Source organism: Platalea leucorodia (assembly GCF_965183815.1).
Source record: "Platalea leucorodia genome assembly, chromosome: 8".
In the NCBI taxonomy this organism is placed as follows: domain Eukaryota; kingdom Metazoa; phylum Chordata; class Aves; order Pelecaniformes; family Threskiornithidae; genus Platalea; species Platalea leucorodia.
This window is the reverse complement of record NC_138830.1, coordinates 27,337,827-27,355,512: the sequence shown is the minus strand read 5'-3', so window position 1 is coordinate 27,355,512 and position 17,686 is coordinate 27,337,827. Positions and strand designations below refer to the sequence as shown.

The 17,686-nt window shown below is 43.5% G+C and overlaps 2 protein-coding genes across 2 annotated transcripts in view; one reads left to right on the top strand and one right to left on the bottom strand.

Annotated features, from left to right (window-relative positions):
* Positions 1 to 4,552, bottom strand: part of NGEF (neuronal guanine nucleotide exchange factor) — a gene marked incomplete at both ends in the record, with an annotated part of 39,345 nt that extends 34,793 nt beyond the window's left edge. The window contains 2 exons of the mRNA XM_082319343.1: positions 724 to 835; positions 4,285 to 4,552. Coding sequence (XP_082175469.1) covers positions 724 to 835; positions 4,285 to 4,552 — 380 coding nt within the window. The remainder of the gene's footprint in view (positions 1 to 723; positions 836 to 4,284) is intronic.
* Positions 1 to 17,686, top strand: part of NEU2 (neuraminidase 2) — a gene marked incomplete at its 3' end in the record, with an annotated part of 32,534 nt that overhangs the window by 3,527 nt on the left and 11,321 nt on the right. The gene's annotated exons all lie outside the window — the stretch shown is intronic.

The window sequence follows — 17,686 nt, the reverse complement described above, 5'->3', positions numbered from 1 at the left end:
TAACTGTTCCTATCTCTGCCTGGCTGCAGTGGCAAGAGAGCAGGGGTGAGGGTAAATTTATGGGATGTATGTAAATTTATGTGTTGTGGGATCAGGGCCTTTTGCTGGACCTAGGTTGTTGAGGGATTTAAGCCAAAAAGGGCTACCTCACTGAAAGCCTCTGTTGCCTATCAGTTCTTCAAAGTAAACAGCAAACAGAAAGCCAGAATACTTTAGAAAACATTTTTGCAGCTACTTCCTCAGCTGTAAAATCCTGTTTTCCATGTGGGGTTGTATAACAGGCTTCAGGAGAGCCCTCTGGGAAGGGTGAGAATGGGATCACCCTTATGTTAGGATGTTCCATAAGGAAATGCCCACAGGCTCTCCTTATTCTCTCAAAAAGCTTCTTAAGGCAGTCTGCCCGCTTTGCTTACACCACTGAGTGATCCTACATCACATTCCCCTTTTTTCAGTCTTCCCCACTGTCTTCTTGTTCCCCCCCTTCTCCTTCACTGTCTTCTTCAAAGTTGTATTGATAAGACCCTTTATACCACAACGCTAGTACTATACGATATATATCATTAAGACTGAAAATAGCACTACAAGTCAGGGTGAGAAGGCATGGATCAGTAGCTAGAGCTTAGTCCAGCTGTCCTTCCCAAAACAAGCATTCTTGCTCTGATACCACTCTACCTATATTGTTCAGTGGAGTACGGTGCATACCCTGTGTGTGCACTTCCTTACCTTTGGACCCATAGTTCGTCTAACGTCTTATCAGAGTTTACTGGAGATGACGATCCCTTATGAGATAAAACGTTCAGAGGCTCTTTGACGGGCTCGTTGTTTTTGAGTGAACCTGTGATATAAGAGAAAGTCAAGAGGGTTTTAAAACAGTCATTTTCCTAAGGGTCACCTTTACTTTTACTATAGGTAGTGGTTTGCTTACACCAAAGGCAGCAGGAAGACCACAGGCAGAAAGGCGGCTACATTTTAGCTTGGATTTTCAAACAAGATTGAAGTGTCATCAGCGTGCATAGTGCAAGATTGTACAGCTTTGTCACAGCTGCAAATGCAATCGGGAAAAGGTGAAGGCAGATATACGATATCAGTCCTTATGTATGCAAGTAGCACTCTCACCACTGAAAATTCAGTCCCAACATTAGTGATTTTCAGTGCAATTCTTTAAGCAGAAAAGTTTTCACTGTCTGTGCCTGTGCATGCCAATATTCGGTTTCCCAGCTCGGGGTTTCAGTACTGCTCTGCTTTCAGGCACACAGTAGATGTTCAGTTTACTGGATAAATCAAGGCTAGATTTGGGTGAGACAGGAGCTTTACTTTTAATTGCTTCTTCAATTTCCCTCAGATGAACCTCTGATCCTTTCACAGGGAGCCAAAGTTGTATTAAGTCAATGGCTTACTACTGCAGTACTTGGCAGGAAAGGATGCATCTCACTTTTCAAATAAAACCTCCTGTTGTTTGAGGCCTGTTGATAAATGGCCTTGTTGTTTTTTATTAGAAATATTTTGGTCTAAGTCATAATTCTGTTTGCATTTCAAACTGATGACAGCACAGGCAGGTCAATGCTCTGACTGAAGCTGGTTTCTGACACACCCTTTTAATCAATGCTACAGATTTTCAGAGGGAAAGGGTGAAACCCAGACTTTCAAAACTCCCTAAAACAGTGCCAAGGGCTTATGAAATGCTAGTCTGAGTTATTCTCTTTGCCTTTTGAATAGTTTTAAACATTTTATCCTTCTGTCAGAGGAGATTGCTTAAAAAAACAAACTCTTTTTCCAGTTAAAGGAAAGCATCTATTATGTTTTACAGCTCCTAGGCTATAAGCCAAAGCTAGGCTGGTGCAAAGGGTGCCTATATAAAAGCCTTTTTCTCTGCTGGATTTACATTCTTTTACATTATTTTTCTTATTCTCATTTCTTGACTCTTTTATTTTTCCTGTTTTGTATCCTACTCTGTATTTTTCCCTGTATCTTTCCCTCTCTTCCTTTCTTCTTTCCTTGTGCTCTCCTCCCCCCCAGTTATTCCCTAAGTAGAATGAGAACAGGTTAGCATTTGAGCTTGAGTCAGACTCGAATAGCTGCTGTTGAAATGGGTTTGAAGTCAAGATAAAAGAGCTCACCCATCCCTTGCTTCCATGCACGTCAGCAAATGCTGTCAGAAGAAGTTCCTGCTACAAATGAGGCTGGTATAGAAGCACCCGCTGTCCAGTTTCGGGGAGAGGGGATGGAATCAGTGGAGCAGAGGGAGAGGGTAGAAGAACTGCTTACACAATCCTAGCTGAATTTAAAAGCTGTAGCTCTGAGCTGGACTTGCTACAGTCATACTGGAGAAAGAGCTATTGCCCTTAGCCCAGGTCCTGCTGTACAGACTGGAGAAAAGAAACGCTGTTCCCAGTGTGTCCTGCTGAACAATTGCAGATATGGAAGAAAAAGCCTTGTTTGGAACAGATCCTGTTTCAGCAGTGGTAACACAGAGAGGGGGGTGTGGGAGGGAAGCACAGGTCAGCTTCTGTGGATGCTGCTAAGAGAGAAGCCCTTCTTTTAGCTTGTCCTTCCTCAATGACACTGGCTAGACAGGAGGGATGTCCTCCTGTGCTGTTGTCCTGATGCCGTGATGCTGCAGATGTATGAAGAAGGCGCGTCCTTCTGTGCTGGTCCTGCTGCAGTGACAGGAGCAGGTAACAGGGGAGAGGGCCTCCTCAGCAGTGGTCTGGACGCTGTGACGCTCGGGGAGCAGGAGAGAGGGCGAGTCTCTTCTGTGCTTGCTCTGCAGCAGCGCTCTGGGAAGGTGGCGAGAGGACGGCTCTGCTCTGGTCCTGCTGCTGCACTGGCAGGGTGGAGAGCAGCTCTGCTCTGGCACAGGCGACGCACAGTTTATCCACAAACCTCACTGACAACAGTAGCAGAATATTAAACAGGAGCTCTTTGCTCTGCTGCTGTCTGCTTGGAAACTTGGAGAAGGGAGGGAACTTTCCTTCTGTCCATGCCATAGGGTTGAATGGGCCTTTATACTGCTGAAATAGCATGTCTCCTTTGGCAAGGCAGGCAGCAGACACCTATTTTCCTGGGGACATTTCCCAGACCTCCTTTATTTTGGGGTGGAGGATGCCTGTTCTTTGTTTTCTTAGAGAACTTGGTCTGCTTTCAGGGGCTGAAGCAGTGTGCTTTACTACTGCATAACAAAGCAATAGCTTTCAGTGGGTTGCATAGCACTCAAACATCAGGAGTAGTGTTGTATCATTTTGACTCATACAGCTAGCCAAAGTTCAGAGTCCAGTGCATTGTTTCTGTTAGATTATAATCTGAAGATAGGATAGATATCTTTGTTGTGATTCCTTTTATTTACAAGGAGTTAAAAAATTCAGTTTCTCTGAACACCTGGGAGATGAAGAAAAGGACCATTTTCTGTGTTCACAGTTCCAGGTCTCTCTCATTTAGCATTTAGATTAAAACCACTTCCAGTTTCTTCTTGCAGCCCTGTTTCCGGTGCTTCTGGGTGTGTTGCAATAGCTCCGTTCTTGGCTCTTTCTTCAGGTTCTCATATCTTTCTCTTGTTTCTTTTACAGACAGCTGCTCAGACAAGATGCCAGCTAAGTGAAAGCCTGGCCTTGCAGTCATGCCCTGTACTGTTCATACTCGGAGAAAGCCAACTCCTTCCATTGCTACGGAAGCCATGGCTGAGCGCATGTATGGTCTGGATGGTGTTCCTGTTATTTCAGCCTCCTAGTTCAAAGGGAGCTTAGGTGCTTCTTACAGCTGTATTCAATGCAAGGTGGCAGCAGCTGCATTTTCAGAGGAGTCTTGCTCAGCTTTCATAACAGTCCATTGCAGTTTCCACAGGCTTGGTCCCTAAACGTACTGCTCTGGTTTTGCTGACTGTTTCCTTTATACGCTACTCAGCTTGCCATACAGTTACTTATATAGATCTCACTACTTTTGAATATGTCCTTTCTGTATGCTAAAGAAGTTCCTACTTCATTGACAGCTTCATGTCTTTCTCTGTTTAAATTATTTTTCTCTTAGAGAGCAGAGGGGTGGCAGAGCAGAGTCACGCATTTGTTTAGATTCTCTGCCATGAAGCGTGTTTAAACATCCAACCATTTGGCATTTCCAGGCAAAGAAGGATGGCACCCCTCTGTCAGCTGTGCCATAGGGCGGGGGTGTTCTGTAATGTGCTGACCGCTGAGCCGCTTTCTACCTTCCCTGTCCCTTTTCTAATCTCATTGACGCCTATAGTTCCTAATCTCACTGGAAAGGAAGCATAATGCTGTTTGGGTCAGTACTCACCTGTAGCACGCCCCATGTGCATTGCCTCTCTCGAAGTCTTTCTTTTCCCTCTGCTCGGCAGCCTCATGGACCGGTAGTACCTGGAATTTCTCTGAATGGCAATGTAACGTGTGTGCGAGTCCCCCTCGTGGGTCACCGGGTTAGCACCTTCTGACTCTTCCTCACCATCAGAGACTGAACCTGACTCTCTCAGTACCTGCTGAGAAAGGCCCTGCCGGAACCCGCCGGCGGAGAGCCTGCGGGCGGCTTCTCTCCCATGCCCATCCATGGCTTCCAGATCTTGTCTCTATGGCAACTGAGACGATGGATCAGCAGCAGAGCAGCAGAAGACAGGTAGCCTCCACAAATCCATCAGCTTTATCTGAATTAGAGCTGGAGATGGACAAAACAAAACACAAGGAAATAGGAAAAGAGGACAAAGTTCTGGTTAGTTCAGAGGCTGTAGTGCATCATCTGTTTAGGATAATGGGGACTTTCCAGGATTTTTTGTCTGAGATCATTCTGAGATCATCACCTTACAAGCCTTACTATAACATCCCAAAGGCTGCTTTGACGTGCTCATGGTTGTCCTGCCATGACACATTGCAGTGCTACAGATGTTACTGGAAAAATGTTGTGTTTGCTCAGTTGATGACCTCTCCCTTTTGTCACTTGTGAGCAGTAGATTACTAGCTGATTTAGAGTGGATACAGGTAATGGCCTTGTCCTTGTTTTTGAGGGTAAAAATATTACGGAATAGAAAGTAAAAGCTCAAGAGAAGGCTCTGTTAATCTGTCTATTATCTGTGTACTTCTCCCTGTAATAGAAGAATTAATGCCTTTTACGGAGCTGGGTGCCTTCTAACACTTATTAACAACACTCACTCCTGCGGTGCAGATAAGTGAAGAAAAATCCATAACTGTCGAGAAGTGAAGGTAGAAGAGACAATATTATGTAGCAATGGAGAGCGCAGAGACTTGATTTTGTTTCCCAGAGTTGCCCTCAAGTGCCAGTGTACCCCCTTAGTGACACGGGGACTTCAGCACAGGGATCCCACTGCTCTGTGTGTAGGTACATGGACTATGCCAGTACTCCCAAGCATTTTTAGGAGGCAAATCACTACAACAGCAAAACAGCAGTTGATCCTTCAGCCTTTGCAAGACTGGGTAAAACGTGAACTGATTACTTAAGTGTTCGCTGCTGGCTTTGTCTTGTTGCATTCTTACAGCTGTCAAAGCCTTTCTAAGTACATAACGTGATTTTGTGACTGATGGGGCCATCATGAAGAGTAGAAAGAGATGCTGTATAGGAACTGTGAATATAAAATTGACAGTTTGCTGAGAGAAGGGCATAAAATAGTGCTATGGATTAGTCATTGCATGCTACTTTGAGATGTTATACATATCACTGTTTTTTTACATTACAGTATATCCAATATACAAGATACTCTAGAAGGTTAAGTGTCTCAATTTTTGTTCTGGGTCTTCTGCAATCTCTATGAACCCATGTGTGCCACAAACCTTTTTCTTGCTTGCCCCCAGGGTCACTCCAGCTGACCCTGGGACATCAGGGACAGTTGGGACATGATCTGTGAATCCTCTGCTTTCCAAAATTTTTGAGGGCCCTATGTTTTATCCATATAAAGGGAGGGTCACTACCTGAAATCATGCGCTGGGTCTGCATCATTCTGTTTCCTGGCTCTACGGATGAGAAAGTCTGCTTTCTCCTTTCATAACCTGAACCACAGCATGCAGCTCATAGCTGCTAAATTTGGATCCTGACTTCAATTCTGTCAAGACCTTTGGACTGTTTGGAGCTGGTGGTTGCTCTGGGACTGTTTCCAGTGTTACTGGAAGTGTATGAAGGACCCGTTTGTTGGTTGTGGTGTTAAGTTTGGTTTGTAAATTACTCTGAGGTATAGAGATTCACTAAGCCTGTTTCTGTTTCTGTGGCTCAGTGGAACAGCGAAATAAAAACAGCTGCTGTAGGAGACAGCTTGAAAAGAAAGAAGTGGTTATTTCTTTTCCTGTGCCTTTCTCACTGTCCCATGGCTAAAGTCCCAAAGGCTTGATCCTTGTAACTGTGATGGAAGCATTTCTCTTAACTGGGCCACGATTAAAATTATACTTATAATCCTTCCTAACCCTAAACTGTAACAATTGCTTATTTTATATTTATTTCTCTCCTGTAAACTGTTTCATGCCTTGCTGCTCCAGGAGATGAACCTGTAACAATCTCCTCTAATCAAAGTTCCTACGTGCTTTGAGTGGCCACCCCTCGTCCACGTGACTCAGACTGGGGCAGAGACCTGTGTCTCTTTTGTGGCCTTTGCAATGCCAACATAGTTTGCAATGCTTAGAGAATTGCTGCTGTTGTTTTCTTGAAAAATGAGTTAACGTTTTCACAGGAGCTGCTCACCAGTCAGGAGTAATTTCAAAACCATGTGAATCTCCAAAGGAATCATTAGGCAAACAGATGTGCGCGCGTGTGTGTGTGTGGGAGTACATGCATGCATGGAGAAGACTGTTTTCCCCTTTCACTTACATGGTGAATATGAAAGTACATGGATGTCGTCGCTGGGCTTTTACAAAGATATTTGGTAGAGAAGGAGCCTTCTGCATGGCTAAGTGAAACCCACTCAGCTGCGTCGCCCAAAGGCGTAACGTGTTCAGTAGCCCTATCAAACCAGTGTACTTATCTTTGCCAGCTACACCTTTTTTGGTCCATCAGAGGAATGAAGGGTGTCCATCCTGAACAGTTAGCTTGCTGTCAGGCTACCAAACAGTCCCTAACAAACAAGATGTTTGACCAAAAGTGAATATAGCAGTAGATGAGAGAGAGACTTCCATGTTTTCCAGGAGAGGCAGGGGTGAGGGAGCACTTGTTTATTGTGGTGGCTATAAACAATATATATGTTTTTGCTTTCTTCAATGAAGAGTTCAAGAACAGAATGTATTTCTGAAGGCAATGCTTCCAATTCCAAAATTGATATGCTATGAAATTATTGAGGAAGCATTTACTGATATGTCAATCAAATAGTCCTGGCTTTTGCAGTTGCTTTAGGTGTATTAAAAACTAGGGATGAGTTTAAAGGATACATTCAAATTTAGTATTGCATTATGCTGGTAGCAGTCAAGCTATTCAGTGACAAAGATGATTCAAGCAGGCGTGGACCATAACTATCCCTGTCTGAGTGTTTGTAGTGAATTTTTGAAGAAGGTATTCACCTCTGATAGTCCCAGGTAGGTGAGTGTCAGGTCTTGCGTCAGGAGTAACCCATCCCAAGTATATTCACATGCCATCTTGAGATCACATGTCTTGCTGTAGTGTCACCACCTACCTGAATGTGCTTTGCAGGCAAACATACTTCCCTGTAGTTCAAGAAGACCAAAGTAGCAGTCTGTAGGGAAAAAGAGATGATAACAGTAAAACCATCAAGTGATGCACATACAGCAACACTAGAGATATGCATTTTGACTCACACATAACTCAGCTTCCAGGAATTTGACTGTATAGAAATTTTACTTGTCAATGTAAAAAAATGGCATTTACCAGCAAATGCCATGAATTTTTACAAGAACAGTTGAACTTGGGGATGTTTGGTAAAATGCTAATAAATATTGTAAAAGGGACTGAGGTTCCTAGAGCAGTGTGGGCCTGGACACGTGCATGTGTGTGGGAAACAGGGACCGCTGCTGCTCCTGGGAGGGTGGGACTGGATGTGTTTGCAAGGCATGGCTTGGCTGTGGATGCCAACGACTAACTGCTGGTCCCTACTGTACAAAGAGAGTGGGCTGATAGGGATTCAAAGGGTATTAGGTGTATCAAAAGAGCAACTCCTTTTAATCAGTTAGATCTAATTAAATATAAGAATGTTTTTAGTAGCAGAAGCTGCAGCCTGAAAGCTGAGATTGCAGCTGTGTAGACCTCCAGGTATTTCAAATGGGTTTAGTCTGGGCAGAGTTTGATCCGGGAGTCTGGAGCAGGAGGTATATTCTAGCGCCGGTTGATCATCTCTCCCTTTTCGCTCATCTTGTGACATGCCAGGCGGGCGCAGCTGCGTGAGCTGCGGTAGAGGCAGACTGTGTGGTCTGTCGCTGATGGCAGCCGCGGTGGGCACTGGTAGCAGAGGGAGCTGCTGGGGGCTGGCAGCCCCGGAAAGTCAGGCTGGCTGCCTCGGCTGTTGCTGAAACAGGAGGGGTACAAGTGGTGCCTTAGCTGCTGAGAAGAGCTATCTCCCTTTCCCGCCGAACCTGCTGCTCCACACTCCCTGGCCCCTCTCTCAGCAGCAGTTTTCCAGGGCTCCAGCACAGCAGGGCAGGCAGCTGGATCATGGCCGCTTTGCTCCCCCTGGTCATTTGCCACCCTGAGTAATGGGCTATTTTGTTATGCCTGGTGCTCGCCCTGAGCTGACAGCCTCTGTCTCTGGGAGGATTTCTGCCGCACGCTCCCTTCCACCGCCACAAGGCAATCGTTTGCGTGGGACTTTGCTGGCTCCCTGCGCTCAGCCTTCCCTGTGGTAGAAGGGGTGCAGTAGGATGAGACTAGTGGCTCTGCTTGCTGGTGGATCCTGTGGTTCATTAACTTCCTAATTCCCCATTAAAATGGGGAAGTCTGTTGTCTGACTGAAAAGCGTTAAGTATTGTAGTAAGAAAGTATATACTTAAAGAATGCTTAATGATTTTGAAATGAAAAATGCTCAATTTGCCAGTGTTATACAATGCTGTTGCCTAGTCTGGAAGGGTAATGAAGATTGCTTAATTAATATTAGAGACAGGCTGAAATCTCCAGCTATGCAACTCAGGGTTGTTTCAAAGCAGGAAAATACAGGTATGAATACAACTTGACTGTATGGTTATTCTGTATAGGAGCATACAGTCACAGCAGGTGAATTGCCCTTGCCTGATTGTATAACGTGTCCCTACCACCACCAGGGACAAGGTAACGGTATTGATGTGCCTGAGTGGCCACACAAAATATGCGAGGGTTGTGTTCCACCAGAAGGTAGGCAGGTGCTTTCAGCACAGAGGGCAATGAACCCCTACACTGAGTTACCTAGTGGTGTGTTAGTTTTGCCATAACCTTAAATCCATCCATGACCGGGTGCCCCTTTAAATTATGTATAGTTCAATGGAAAGTTTTGGGGCTCAATGCAGAAATTACTGTCTTGGCTGTAGGGTTTTTATGCTGTAGAAGGGCAGAAGGTCATATAATCTTTTCTTCCTTTTTATGTGTTGAAGTCGTTTCAAGTATAAGCCCTATTAATGACTCATCTGGAAGGGTTTGCACACTGAATGTAGGGATGCACCTTTCATGTATATTTGATGAACCAGATGGAGCTGTTTTAAGACAATATTTTGTCTTCAAGCCCTCATGATTAACATGGATCCTTTAATATTTCTTCTTTAAATATGATCTGAATGTACATGCAAATGCCAATTTTGCTGCATCTTATCAGTTTCTTTCTAAAATGCTTTAATTATTTTGAAAGTCTTGTGCAAACTGAAAACAAACCTCTGCCTCCCACCGCCATCGGTCCCCCATTACGTCCCTGCTCATGCATTAGGCATTGATTTTTTTTTCCTCTTCCTTGGTTTTAAGTGGAGTGGAATGTCATCTCTAAACTATTTCACTCTGCATCATAACGAGGCGAAAACAGCTCTGTCGGGATGGGGCACAGTCCAAAATCCAGCAGCAGGCCTTACTCATCAGCTGCCGTTCTTGCTCACGTGGGTGCCAATCCCTCAAGGAGTGCCACGCGCGGGTGGGCCCTGCTGAAGGCACTGGTGCTCCACACAGGCTCAGGCCTGCATTTGCATCGGGAGATATTTCTGGCTGAGTCAGGGGAATAGTAACACCCACAGACTCAGCCCTAGGCTCTGGCAGATTTAGCTCTCAGCAGATGTAGCTATGAATTCATTTAGCCTCATCAGTGGTTTAAGCTAATGCACAGACTTTGAGCTGGTGTAAGTGAGGCACTCTCACGTGTCCTGTTGAGCCATCCCTGCTACAGGAGGACTAACTTCCAGCAGAAGGATGCACAGGCAGTTGGGCATGGTAACACCTTAACCTAAAGCCATCAGGGCCCTGAGCTGCCTGACTATACGTATATTTATGTTTTCATTCTTACTGGTTGGGATAATCCTCTTTGGAACTGTTAACAGTCCTGATCCTTTCTTTTAGATGGAGGCAAGAGACAGTTAGTTAAGCACATGTCCCTGTCCAAAGCAAAGGTACATGACATTTCACAAAGGAATTTGAACTATTTTGGTGCAAGGACAAGGTATTATTTGATTAAGGCAGAGGGGTGGAGAAACCAGGAAGAGCATGAGAACAGACCAACCAGAAAGTGAGACACAGACCAAAGAGGTTCACAGCAGAAGCCAGAGAAAAGTAGACAATACGTTTGCAGCTGGCTGAAAGAATATCAAATTGTTTGACCCCACATGTTTCCAGAAAACAAACATTTTGTACTTATTTTGTAAATAAGATTGAATTCTATCATCAGTCCTAACAGAATCAAGCTACAACCACTCTGATTTTGAGATAGTTTTTCAGGTGAGAAAGGTAACAGAATGGTTTTATTGCCATGATTTAGTGATGGTACCTTATTTATAGCAAGCAAAACCAAGAGAGAATTATGCAGTTCATTACATGCTTGTAACAATAAAACCTTTATGTCTTGCACATATGTTACAGAGAACCTGTTTTAGAAACACTTGAGAGACTAAAAATAAATACATCGGATTCGTTTAATATAGCCTCCAAAGCCATGTGCTTTGGAGACACCATGAGACCAAGTGAACAGGGCTTGGAGACAGAAACCAGTACATTTAAAACAGCTAAAAATTACTCAAACTGCCTTGCTAGATACAAAAATGTTTGCAGAATTCAAGTCTGGCATTGTGGGACCTTCTATGGGTAGAGGTAAGCATACATGTGTAAACATAGACACAAAATGAGGGTATCCTATAAATGGTTACTTACACATAACAGAAAAGGATACACACCTTCACACAATTCCCTCTGCATGAAACATGGAGTATTTATAGCAGCTACTCTGTGTTAATTAACTAATATACATCAATATATATGTAACAAATAACACTAAGTAACTGCAAATTTTTCTGCTGCCAGGATGATTTATCTTTTTGACTGTTTACTGATTCCTCACAAGTCAAAAATAATGATTAAAAATATGTGCTTTCCTGTATACCACTAACAATTTTCATCTCTGCTCATGGATGTATTTGTTCAATCCATGTATCTCAGAGCAGTCCAGCCCAATCCCATTGCATTCCATGCTTCATCCCCTGGGTCTCATGTAGTAGACATAGCTAGGGGCTATAGCTAAGATGTTAAAGAATTCCCCCTCTGGAGCTATTCTATATATGTGTATATGTACACACATATATGCATATATAAACACACACACTCTCCAGCTGTGTAGGTGGAGTCAATCTAATTTTTAAAGCATACAGAAGAGCAGAAGTGGAAATCTATAAGTCCTTCTGATTTTCATTATAAGCTCTTAAAACTAATTAAACAAAAACCTGACCTTATTTTTATTCCTTTCCTTAAATTAGTGCACATGCAATGGTGAAAGTGCATCCCTGCTGGAAGATTTTGGGAGAATCTCAAGAAGGTATAAAACTCATCCTGTTCCTCTGACATCACTGACATCTCTCTCTATGCTAACAAGAACTCCTGCCTCTAGAGGAAGCCCCTGGCCCTGATGCCATCCCATTCCTTATTTACGCTTAGAAGATACTAGTGAAATTGTTGCTAAGTAGCTGTGGTCTAAAACTCATGAGGTTTTCCAGGCTTATCCCTGGAAGGTAAGTGAATAATTAAAAAACAAATCACTGCATCTCCTAGGCTGGGGGGAGTACACAGCTATCAACTCAGGGCTAGGTGCAAATCACGGGACATGGCCTCAAAGCATAAGATACCAATGTACTGTGCAAGTACACAAGCAGGCCCTCAGCAGCCTGCCTGGCGATCTCCTGTTTTACAGGGTTGCACATGGGAGTTTTGAGTCCTTGTTCCTTTTTGTTTGTTCTCTTCTGTTTGGCCTATGTGAAGCCTTCTAGCCATGGAAACAATATGCAACATAAAGCTTACACTTAAAAATTAAAGGACTCAGGTATAGAAAGTTTAGTCTGAGGTGAAATGGTTTAGTCAAGAACACGGTACGAGAAATAATGTCCTGGGTATAATACCTTGCTGAAAGCAGAGCGGTTTAGTAATGCCAGGATACTTAGAAGAGGAGGTTAGCAGATGTCTTGGTTGAAGCTTTTGAAGACAGACTTGTTAGTAAGCAGACAGGCCCAGTGTCCCTGGGGGAGACAACACCTGTGCTGCACTTGGGGAAAACTATAATGATATCCACTTCTATTTCTAGATTTGCTGGTTGCGTATGAGACACTTGTTACGGAAGAAATGAGCATGGGTGGTTATTTGAACTGCAGAGAGGTAAGAACTCAAAGGGGTTTTTATTTGAAAGCTTCCATACAGAAGCAGGGAAAGAAGAGGGCTGATTTTGTTGATCAAGGAATAGTAGAGCTCTCAGTTTTTCCTCCCTCAGTGGTTACTGGGTGGAGGGTCCAAGGAGTGCCTGTTTGGTGAATCTGCTTGCAAATTCATAGCTGCAACAGAGCCAGAAGTCAATAAGACATCAGAATCCCGTTAGACTGGTTTCTACTGGTTTGAAATGCCAGGTGGGTTTGGAGTGCTGCTGTGCCAGGCTACCCTTGTCAACTGCATCAAGCTAATTTCAGCTAATTTCAAACCTGACATAAGCTGATACTATTCTTATAGCCTGTTACACTGCACGTGTCTTTAGTAACTCAGGAAAAATACTTGATAGACAACTCTGGAGACTGTGCAGCAAACAGCATCAGTCATGCAAACTTCCCCTCCAGAAGGGCTCTTTTTAGCCTGGCAAGAAGGGAGGATTGCAGGACGGCTGCTCCCAATGCAGAGCAGTCTCTTCTGTCCTAGGACTGAGGCACTAGCTCAGGGCTTAGGCAATCACATCCAGAAGCCCCCACACACTTGCCTCCAGTTTGCCAGCTACAGCACTAGGCAGCATTGCACTGTAGAAAAACAGGCACACTTGCAGCGCTCTCTGGCTGCACGTGTATCCATAGTCTCCATTTTTTTATCAAACAAGTGACATGGTCTCCTCAACCATAACTCTGTAGCTCACTTTACCCACATGCTGTGAAAACTGGTAAACCTTTCCCTGTCAGACCTTTCCTTCTAACCCTCCTGTAAGCCTCCTCTGTTACCCTCCTCCTCTTTCCCAGTTTTTAAGCATGGAAAGAGCAAGGCCAGGATGCAGGTAGTGAATCTCACAGCTGTGTCACTGAATTGGGTCCTGTGAGAGCAGATTTCATTTTTCAGCTTTGCTGTGGTTTCCTGGGCAATCTAGAGCACATCAGGGATTTTCCTGGGTCTTAGTTCCCCATCTGTAGACTGGGAGTGGTATACTATAGTTTATGAATACTCCTATATTTCTCCCATAGTCTTTTTTCTTCTGAGTTACCTGAGCAGGAACTCAGTGTAAGTACAAAAGCATGACATGAGAGAACCTGATGGGTTCAAAGGAGCTCTGTACAATACTCTAATTAAAGAAAAAATTAACCAGTTTGGGTATGCTCTCTTTTTTGGTTGTTTTTCATTTGATATTTCCTACATTTCTGTCCCCAAGTGAAAAGCAGGCACTTTGTCTAGATTTCTAGTTCCTCAGTGTCCCTGTTGCTCTTCCTAAGTTTTATTTGAGCTGGCTGCAATTTCTCCTAAGAAGGGGTCATTGTTTCAGGAATTGCTCCCTTTTGGACCAGCAAAGTCCAAGTTTTGCAGATTGAGTAACCTGCTAGACCTGTTTTTTCATAGACATCTGTTTCAAAGATGATTTTGGCTAGGAAGGAGAAGGCAGGGAGGAGATGAGGTTTCTAGATTGTTTTAGGTTTTACTGAGTCTTGTCAGTTTTTCTTATTTTAGATCTAATGGGGCTGCTTCCATGGGCTACTGCTTGGAAACATGAAATACTGCCTCCAGGCACTATTGTGGTAAAAATGAGGATATAATTGCCTATAGAAATCATAGAACAAGCTACTTCCAAAAGGAGAATTTGAGTGAAAACCTCAGGCATTGGCCACGTACGCAGGGACAGATAATGGTTAATTATATAGTTAAAACATTTTACATTGTCTTGCAAATGTCCTCTCCAAATTATGGCAGTGTGGGACAATGGATTTTTTTGTCTCTGGGCACTTCTTTTCTGGCAATTACTGTGGCATGTCACACATACTCCTGTATTTACAGTTGGTCTTAAAGTGGATTGGATTTACCAGTCCCAGTTGGAGTCTGGAGGAAATCAGACCTGAATAAAATTTCCGTCCGTCTCTTAAAATGCAGGTCAGCCAATTAGTCTTTTTGCAAGTTCAGCGAAATGTTTTAAAATATTTTTGTTATTTTAGTGCAATTTCCTACTTTCAACTAGATCTGGAAGTGGCAGCTCCACTGTAACGGTTGAATCTGTTGACAGTTTGGTATCTCAAGAGCTAGCTTGTTGTTATGAGATTTGAGTCCCTGTTTACTTTGTGCATTTAAAAATATACCTAATTGCTGGGACGGAGTTCACAGCTACACTTGATACACAGCAACTGGTCTCCTGAGAGTGAAAGGAAAAATCGGCTAAGGGGAATGATCAGCCTGGTGTTAGAAGGAAAACAGGCTGTTTTTCATATTTCCTGTCTTTATTTTATTTATATATTTTTTTAAAGCAAGATCACACATAAACATTTGCCAGGAAAAATCACAACTTGTCCTGCCCCTGGAAAAAGACACACAGTTTGGTTGGTTGGTTTCGGGGGTGTTTGCTGTTTAGTTTGTCACATTAATGCCCTTTCTGTGCAGGCTGGGTCTCCTCTCTGACTCGGCTTCCTCCCTGCGGTGGTTTTCATGCCTGTCAAGCTGTGCCAATGGTGTCTCTCCTCTCCGTCAGCCAGTATTTCAACAGTGTCACTGTTGAACTGTTCAACAGTGTCTGTCTGGGTTGCACAGGACTCCTTCAGTGTGACTTTGCTTGTAGAGCAAAGTCGGTTCTTTCTCAGGCACTGGATTTGTGCCTTTGTTTGTGGCCTGAGGTTTCTTCCTCAGACCGTTCCTCTTCCAGCATCCCCCCAGAATAGGATTTTACTCACCTGACAGTCTGGGGCTGAACCAGTCTCTCATTTGCCATCGGGATGAGGTACGTCCAACAAGTCTGGACTAAAATCCCCGAAGTTGTTAGAGATTTGCAATTCAGTTGTGACTCCTGAGGCAGGTATGTCCTACAGAAGATCCCTGTCCTTCAGTCATTGTACCTCCTGTCAGTTCTGCTTGAGAGTGAAGTTTCCCTCAGACTTTGTTTGCTCAGTTTCCAGAGTCACAGCAAACATAATTTAAAGGAACAGCTTTCCCTTTACACAGATAAGTTAGTACAAACATGCCCTGAATGTCCTTTGCACTGCTTGTGCCAAAGACTTAATGACAGGGCATTGTTAAACCTCCCATATAAATCTTTAACAACTGGGTGAAACTTTGGTCCAAATCTGCAAACTCAAATAAGTGGAAACAGTAAATGGTATTTGCTTACACTTTAAGGCCCACTGGCTGAGAAACTGCTCTTGCTTTACATTATTTACAGCCGTTTGAGATGAAAAGACCTAAATGTTTATGAGTAGTTTTACATTGCAGTTTTTTTAATTTCATGTGTGTTCACATACCTGGGCACTGGGGTGGATATAGCAGAGCCAGCCTCGTTTTATTTTAAGGCTTTTTGTATCTGTTCATCCAAACGCCTGGTATAATTTTCACCCTTGAAATACTTCAGTTTCTTATTCAGGATGTGCTTGCATTTGCTGCTCTCTCCGCTGGGCTTGGTTGCTATTACTTCAATGTCCTTTTTCTGCAGGCAGCTTAGGGCCCAATGCTTCAAAGGAAGACAAATAAGCCTGTAATTGTTGTAGATACCTATGGACTGCTATACTTAGGAGAGAAGTTTTCCCTCATCCTTGGATAACTCACTTGGCATTTTTAAGCCCATAGTTTGAATGACTCTTACAAAAAGCATCATATCGCTTGCTGAAGTTGATGCTAGTCTTTTCCTTGATTTTTTTCTTTTTGGAGTTCACTGAATTTGCTAAGTGCCTTGTTCATCTCAAAATATTTTAATTGGCCACAGCATTACCCTGTTCTTTTTAAAATGCAGCTGTATGCCCAGCCTACTCTGTGGAAGGCCAAATGTTCTTTGAGTAAAGCTTTGGTTAATACGAGGTTGGTCATCATAGCTTCATGGTCACCAGTGTCAGTGTCCCTTTACATCAGTTGAGGGCCTGGCCTGGGCATAGAGGGCTGCCAGCAATTAGGCCTGTAATGATTAATCAAGGTCACCATCAGACCTGTGCACTCCCAGTCTGTGAGCTAGCAGAACACAGGAATGAGGGATGCACTAGAATCTGGGCTCCTCTCTTTCGCAAGAGTCGTTCCAGGGTGAATCTAGCTAGCCTTGTGCTTTAGACTTGCTTATCTGAGTGTCCCAGCACTGGCAGAGTACGTGAAGCAAGGGACTCGGGTTTTATTGCATTTTCCAGTCATTAAATTGCTCCAGTGACTCCTTCCCAGCGTTGCTATTTTGAGGGCTAAATAAATCCTGCTTCTACAGTCCCCTTTTTGTATGTAAATCTCACCACCTCTCTTCCTTTGCTTCCCATAGATTGTGCCACTTGTTTTGTTACAAAAATAAAGTGTATTTATTTTTTTCTGTTTCAAATGGACAAAGTAAATGGAAAAACGGTGTAATGTGTATCATAGGCAGGCTGTTTATTGGATGTTGTCTCTCACAGAGCAAGGAAGCTTCCCTGTGACAAACCCACAACTCACCGTGGAGTGTCAGAAGGCTTACAGGTCCATTATGGGGTAATGTTGTTGCCCTTTGGGTCAAGGAAGTACATTTTGGATTTTGCCCAGTTCTTTCAACGAGGAGAGGAAATAAGTTGTAAAAGGCTATTATTTACTGGGAAGGAAACACTGGCAGCATGACTCCCTGCTTACTCCTCCTGATGGAAATCAAAAATAACTTAACTGGAGTCAATAGAGCGTGAAATGGTACGCACCCAAAGAGTACCTGCTCCTCGTACCTGTTGCTCTTACAACTGATAAGGATAGTGAGGTGCTGGTTTCAAATGTGCACAAAGGCTCATTTCCTTAACCAGAATTGGAATTAAAAGAAAACGGCAGATATTTCCTTGTCCAGTGAACCCTGTTTTCCAAAGAGCTCTGCAATTAGCATTTGCATGTTACTTTCATTATTATTATTACTTTCGCTTTTTCTTGTTTTTGTTTTTTTTTCCCCCGATAGAGCAGACTTTCA